Here is a 7,089-nt window from a genome sequence, read left to right as displayed (position 1 = left end):
AGGGCAAGGTAGGCGGATCACCTGAGGTCAGAAGTTTGAGACTAGCCTGGCCAACATGGAAAAACCCCATTTCTACTGAAAATACAAAATTACCCAGGCATGGTGGCGTGCACCTGTAATCCCAGCTACACGGGAGGCTGAGGCACGAGAATCCCTGAGCCTGGGAGGCAGAGGTTGCAATGAACCGAGATCATGCCACTGCACTCCAACCTGAGCAACGGACTGAGACTCCACCTAAAAAAAAAACGAGGGGAAAGAATTACCATGAAATTATAGTGGCTTAGGGAGTTTATTTTTTTTTAATTTTTTTTCTGTCACCCAGGCCGTAGTGCAGTGGTGCGATCTCAGCTTATTACTGCAATCTCTTCCTCCCAGGTTTAAGTGATTCTCCTGCCTGAGCCTCCTGAGTAGCTGGGGCTACAGGCGCATGCCACCATGCCCGGCTAATATTTATATTTTTAGTAGAGACGAGGTTTCGCCATATTGGCCAGGCTGGTCTTGAACTCCTGACCTCATGATCTGCCCGCCTCAGCCTCCCAAAGTGCTGGGATTACAGGTGTGAGCCACTGTGCCCAGCCCAAGATGGAATTTTTAAAGTGCTTCCTGGCTGGCACAGTGGCTCACCTCTGTAATCCCTGCATTTTGAGAGGCCAAAGCAGGAGGATGGCTTGAGCCCAGGAGTTCAAGACCAGCCTGGACAATACAGTAAGACCTCATCTTGAAAAATAAAGTAAAGAGCACACTGGAGTATGGCCATTTCTCTGAAGTTTCCTTGAACACCTGAGGCACTGTGCTAGGTCTCTTATTCTTTGGCCTTGTCTTTGTAGGACTGGTATTTTTGTGTGCGTGTGTGAGTACATAGTAAGGACTGTTTTTTTTCTGTTTTTGTTTTTTTGAGATGGAGTTTTGCTCTTGTTGTCCAGGCTGGAGTGCAATGGTGTGATCTCGGCTCACCGCAACCTCTGCCTCCTGGGTTCAAGCTATTCTCCTGCCTCAGCCTCCAGAGTAGCTGGGACTACAGGCATGCACCACCACACCTGGCTAATTTTGTATTTTTAGTAGAGACAGGGTTTCTCCACGTTGGTCAGGCTAGTCTCGAACTCCTGACCTCAGGTGATCCACCCACCTCGGCCTCCCAAAGTGCTGAGATTACAAGCATGAGCCACCACACCTGGCCAGGACTGGTATTTTATACAGATAATTTCTTTATTTTTGAGATGGAGTTTTGTTCTTGTCGCCCACGCTGGAGTGCAATGGCATGATCTCAGCTCTCTGCAACCTCCGCCTCCTGAGTTCAAGTGATTCTCCTGCGTCAGCCTCCTCACTGGCTAGGATTACAGGTGCATGCTACCAAACCCAGCTAATTTTTGTATTTTTAGTAGAGACAGGGTTTCACCACGTTGGCCAGGTTGGTCTTGAACTCCCGACCTCTGGTGATTGGTCCACCTCAGCCTCCCAAAGTGCTGGGATTACAGGCATGAGCCACTGTGCTCGGCCTATACAGATAATTTCCAAGTTTAACTTCTAAGCCATCTAATTACCCTACATTTTCTTGACTTTTAGAAGCAATTATATATTTTATTTTTAAATTTTTTAAATTAAATAGTTTAATTTAAAATATTTGAAAGCCGGGCACAGTGGCTCACACCTGTAATCCCAGCACTTTGGGAGGCCGAGGTAGGCAGATTGCCTGAGGTCAGGAGTTGGAGACCAGCCTGCCTAACATGGTGAAACCCTGTCTCTACTAAAAATACAAAAAAATTAGCTGGGCATGGTGGCACATGCCTGTTGTCCCAGCTACTCAGAAGGCTGAGGCAGGAGACTCATTTCAACCCAGGAGGCAGAAGTTGCAGTGAGCCAAGATTGTGCCACTGCACTCCAGCCTGAGCGACAGAGCGAAACTCTCTTGAAAAAAAAAAAATTAATATATAGTCACAGATCATTCATATATATGTACACAAATATTCAGGAATCTATATATTGTAAAGTTTTATCACTAACTCCCTCCACTCCCCTACACACATGTTGGTAGCTACTATTAGGATTTTCTTTCCTTCTTTTTTTTTTTTTTGAGACAGAGTCTTGCTCTGTAGCCGAGGCTGGAGTGCAATGGTGTGATCTCAGCTCACTGCAAGCTCCGCCTCCCGGGTTCATGCCATTCTCCTGCCTCAGCCTCCCAAGTAGCTGGGACTACAGGTGCCTGCCACCATGCCCAGCTAATTTTTTGTATTTTTAGTAGAGATGGGGTTTCACCATGTTAACTAGGATGGTCTCGATCTCCTGACCTCGTGATCTGCCCGCCTCGGCCTCCCAAAGTGCTGGGATTACAGGTGTGAGCCACCGAGCCCGGCCACTATTAGGATTTTCTTGTGGCAAACATAAGCAAAGGTGAATATAGCAAATCTGTATCCTCATCCCCACCGCCTTTTTTTTTTTTTTTTTTTTTAAATGAAGTTGCTCTGTCACCCAGGCTGGAATGCAGTGGTGGCATGATCTCCGCTCACTGCAACCTCTGCCTGTTGGGTTCAAGCCATCCTCCTGCCTCAGTCTTCCAAGTTGCTGGGATTACAAGCATATGCCACCATGCCTAGCTAATTTTTGTATTTTTAGTAGATACAGCGTTTCACTATGTTGGCCAGGCTGGTCTTGAACTTGTGACCTTAAGTGATCCACCTCAGACTCCCAAAGTGCTGGAATTACAGGCATGAGCCATTGAGCGCTGTCCCCCACCCCCCACTTACTTATTTCCTTCCTTCCTTCCTTCCTTTTTCTTTCTCTCTCTCTCTCTCTTTCTTTCTCTTTCTTTTTTTTCTTTTTTTTTTTGGAGGTAGGGTTTGCTCTGTTGCTTAGGCTGGAATGCAGTGCTACAATCATGACTCACTGCATCCTCTACCTCCTGGGCTCAAGCAATCCTCCCACCTCAGCCTCCCAACCAAGTAGCTGGGACCACAGGCACCCCACCATATCCGGCTAATTTATTTGTTTATTTTTGGTAGACATGGGATCTCCCTATGTTGCCCAGACTGCTTTCTTTGTTTGAGACAGAATTTCTCTCTTATTGCCCAGGCTGGATGCAATGGTGTGATCTCAGCCTCCTGTAACCACTGCCTCCCGGGTTCAAGAGATTCTCCTGCCTCAGCCTCTGGAGTAGCTGGGATTACAGGTGCCTGCCACCACGATTGGCTAATTTTATGTGTTTTTAGTACAGACGGGATTTCACCATGTTGGCCAGGCTGGTCTGCAACTCCTGACCTCAGGTAATCCACCTGCCTCGGCCTCCCAAAGTGTTGGGATTACAGGTATGAGCCACCGTTCCTGGTCTCCAGACTGGTCTTGAACTCCTGGGCTCAAGAGATCCTCCCAGTTAGACTGCTGTGCTGTTGCCTGAAATACCAATAATGAAGTAGCTGACAAGGTCTTAAGCTTTCAGTATGTTACCATGTTGAGGACCTAATATTCAACTTTATAAGACCCTATCATGTGGGGTTGGCTATTTTCTTTTTACAAATGAAGATGCCAAATCATTACCCCATTTTACACACACGCAAAATAAGGTATGGAAATTTAAATGATGCCCAGGGATGTAATATTTCAACTTGTCCCTTCTGAGTTGCTTAAATACTGATCCTGCACATAGATGATAGAAGGCTGAACTGCGTCCCAGTACAGTCACAGTGAATGATATTTCCTCAGTTGTTTATCCCACAGGACTGCGAGTCTCTGGAGGATAGGAATGTGTCTTATGCAGCATTACGGCCTATCATGGTACCTGGCATATAACAAATGCCCTATTTTTGGAAAGCTTTGGAACCTGAGTCATGGTGGATGTCATTGCAGAAAACAATTTTGCTATTTTTATGTTTCATAAACCACTTGAGTATCTTGAATATTTATGACTTTGTTTAGCTTTTCCAGAATGAATATGCTGATTAGTAATTTTGATCACTAACCACACAATCATCATTCCCAAACACACAGCTCACTTAGCCTAGAACAACTCTGTGGGTCTTTAAATCATTTTGCAGATGATGAAATGGGTTCAGAGAGGTTAAGTAACTCACCCAAGGTTGCATAGCTAGTGAACATCAGAGCCAAAACTCAGAGCCAGGTGAATCTGACCCCAAAGCCAGTGGTCTTAACCACTGAAATATGTCTACATGTCACCTACTTCTGGAAAACCTCAAGGAAATCTCAACCTCTGATCATAGCACATGACTCAATTCAGAGTGAGATGGCTGAAGGCAGGCTGTAATCAGTATCGTCAATATTTGGCACTTTCAGTGTCCACTGTTTTGATGACCCTGGATATTTGAGAAGGAAATAACAAAACATGTTTCTCATTTACAGTGGTTGCTTTCTAAGTTGTGACTAATCCTTAAGTCCACCTATAATTTGTACTGTTTTGTTCCAAATGTCAAAAGCTGCTACAAGGTATGGGGAAGGCTGATGTGCTAACATTGACCTTGATACCTTGATGATGTAATATTGAGACATATATCAGTATTTGCTGTTCACTTCCTGAGAAGTTGGATTTCAGTGAATGTCTGGGAAGCCCTTAAAATAAACTAGGGTATTTTGTTCAATAGTAAAAGTTAGGTATTTAATATTAAAGGAACCAGAAAGTGAGTGAGCAGTGTTAGATGTAACATATATCTTCTTCATCCATTAATTCAATGGATATTTGAGTCTCTATTATCTGCCAGCAGTATTTAGGGACTGCGGATATACTAGTGAACAAAGTAGACAAAAATTCCTATCTGTTTGGAACTTACATTCTAGTGGGAAGAGACAAACACAATGAAAGGTTAAAACATAAGTCAGATAGTAGTATGAAGTCTTTTTTTTTTGGAGATGGAGTCTTACTTACTCTTTCTCCCAGGCTGTAGTGCAGTGGTGCCATCTCTACTCAATGCAAACTCTCCTGCCTCAGCCTCCTGAGTAGCTGGGATTACAGGCGTCTGCCACCATGCCTAGCTAATTTTTTGTATTTTTAGAAGGGATAGGGTTTCACAATGTTAGCGTGGCTGGTCTCAAACTCCTGACCTCAGGTAATCCACCTGCCTTGGCCTCCCAAAGTGCTGGGATTACAGGAGTGAGCCACCGCGCCTGGCCAAGTAGTATGAAGTCTTTTGGAGAAAAGTAATTCAGGGAAACGGAGCAGAGAATGCTGGGATGTGTGTGCAATTTTTTTTTTTTTTTTTTTTAAGATGGAGTTTTGCTCTTGTTGCCCAGGCTGGAGTGCAATGGTGCTGTCTCAGCTCACTGCAACCTCCGCCTCCTGGGTTCCAGCAATTCTCCTGCTCAGCCTCTGGAGTAACTGGGATTACAGGCATGCGCCACTCCGCCTGGCTAGTTTTGTATTTTTAGTAGAGATGGGGTTTCTCCATGTTGGTCAGGCTGGTCTCGAACGCCCACAACCTCAGGTGATCCACCCGCCTCAACCTTCCAAAATGCTGGGATTACAGGCCTGTATGTACAATTTTAAATTCTCACACAGTGTGCTGCAATTGTGACAAGACATTGATTTTTGGCCCCTCCTTTCTCTTTCTGGGCATGTCACATCCTGTAGGTCCTGTCTTCTGCACATCCAGTGTGAAACTCCAGTAAACACTTGCCCTGATACTCACTTCTTGTCTCTTACTGGCCCAAGTTGGCCTAGATCTAACTTAGATTACATTTAAAGCATGGAAGAGGGTATTCAACAATGTTGAGAGTTTGGGGAGAATTAGAAGTGGCAGGAGAAAGGATATCAAACAGGACCTCTTTATGTAGAATCATCTTGACCTCTTCACCTTTGGCCTAATCACTCTGCAAACAGAAAGTAGCTCAATGGGCTTGGCAGGGTCTAGAAGTAGCAGGAAGGAGGTTCTGGGTAGGTTACAATGATTAAGGCAGAGACAGAAATAAGAAAGTGGAATAATTTGTTGACTGTATGAAGCAATGGTGACGTTAAGAGGTGGCGGTTGGGGGCCGGGGTTGGGGGATAGATGCTTTAGCTTCCTGTAAGCTCCACCAGCAACTTATCTCCAAGACAACCACTTCCACTTCCACCAAATCCAGAAACCAATATTCTTCAATTGTGGCAAACGACATTTTCTCAATCACATGTTAAGTGTGAATAACAGTATTTTCAGAGTATCTTCTTTTGTATTGATCTACCCACACAGTTTAAGGAAAAGTGTGCTTGGAAAGGCAGTTTCAAAACAAGCTCCTATAACCTGAGGTTTACAAAAGATGGTCATGGCTTAGGCTGGATAAAGCCAGTAGAAGAGGTCTCACCAGACTTTATTTTTTAAAGACAGTCTCGTTCTGTCGCCCAGGTTGGAGTGCAGTGGCGCGATCTCGGCTCACAGCAACCTCCGCCTCCCGGGTTCAAGCGGTTCTTGATCCTCGTGCCTTAGCCTTAGTAGCTGGGATTACAAGCATGCGCCACGAAGCCCAGCTAATTTTTGTATACTTTGTAGAGACGAGGTTTCACCACGAACTAGCCCAAGTTGGTCTCGAACTCCGGAGCCCAAGCAATCCTCCCACCTCGGCCTCCCAAAGTGCGGGGACTACAGGCGAGAGGCACCGCGCCCGACCGGACTTCTTACATTAGCTATTAGAGCCGGGATGGTGCGCATCTGCCATGGCCAGGGACAGGAACATAGGGAGATGACAATAAAGGTGGTAATGAAGTCACGGCCACCTGCTCTTATGAAGTCAAAATCATTAAAGACCCAGTGACGTTGATGCCATCCAGGATTGAGACCTCTCTTCTGCCCATCTGTGGTCACGGGCCTAGTTAAATACCGCAGCCGTCTCCCACACTGGGGGTTCTCGGAAAAAGCCTCGGCCTGGGGCCTGGTCTGCACGCTAGGCGCGGGCCGCGGCTCCCTGGAGGAGTCGAGCCAGCCCGCCCCTTCCCGCACGGCCTGCTGGGAGTTGTAGTTCAGTCGTCGGAGAACCGTGCCAAGTCCCGCCCCAGATGAGTGCGCAGTATGGGGACAGCCGGCCGGGACCCAGTGAGCGCGGGACTACAATTCCCAAAGGAGCGTAGCAGCCGACGCCCAGCCAACAGATAGCCAGCGGCTTGCTTCGCGCGCACAC

The 7,089-nt window shown here is 46.3% G+C and overlaps 1 protein-coding gene across 1 annotated transcript in view; it reads right to left on the bottom strand.

Moving 5' to 3' along the window:
* RTN3 (reticulon 3) overlaps positions 1 to 7,089 on the bottom strand; it is a 112,842-nt gene that overhangs the window by 99,057 nt on the left and 6,696 nt on the right. Inside the window, exon 3 of the mRNA XM_011993584.1 lies at positions 6,594 to 7,016. Within this exon, the coding sequence (XP_011848974.1) occupies positions 6,594 to 7,016 (423 nt within the window). The remainder of the gene's footprint in view (positions 1 to 6,593; positions 7,017 to 7,089) is intronic.

Source organism: Mandrillus leucophaeus, unplaced genomic scaffold (assembly GCF_000951045.1).
Source record: "Mandrillus leucophaeus isolate KB7577 unplaced genomic scaffold, Mleu.le_1.0 Scaffold43, whole genome shotgun sequence".
Lineage (NCBI taxonomy): Eukaryota > Metazoa > Chordata > Mammalia > Primates > Cercopithecidae > Mandrillus > Mandrillus leucophaeus.
Note: the sequence above shows the minus strand (reverse complement) of the source record. Positions and strands in the feature narration are given on the sequence as shown.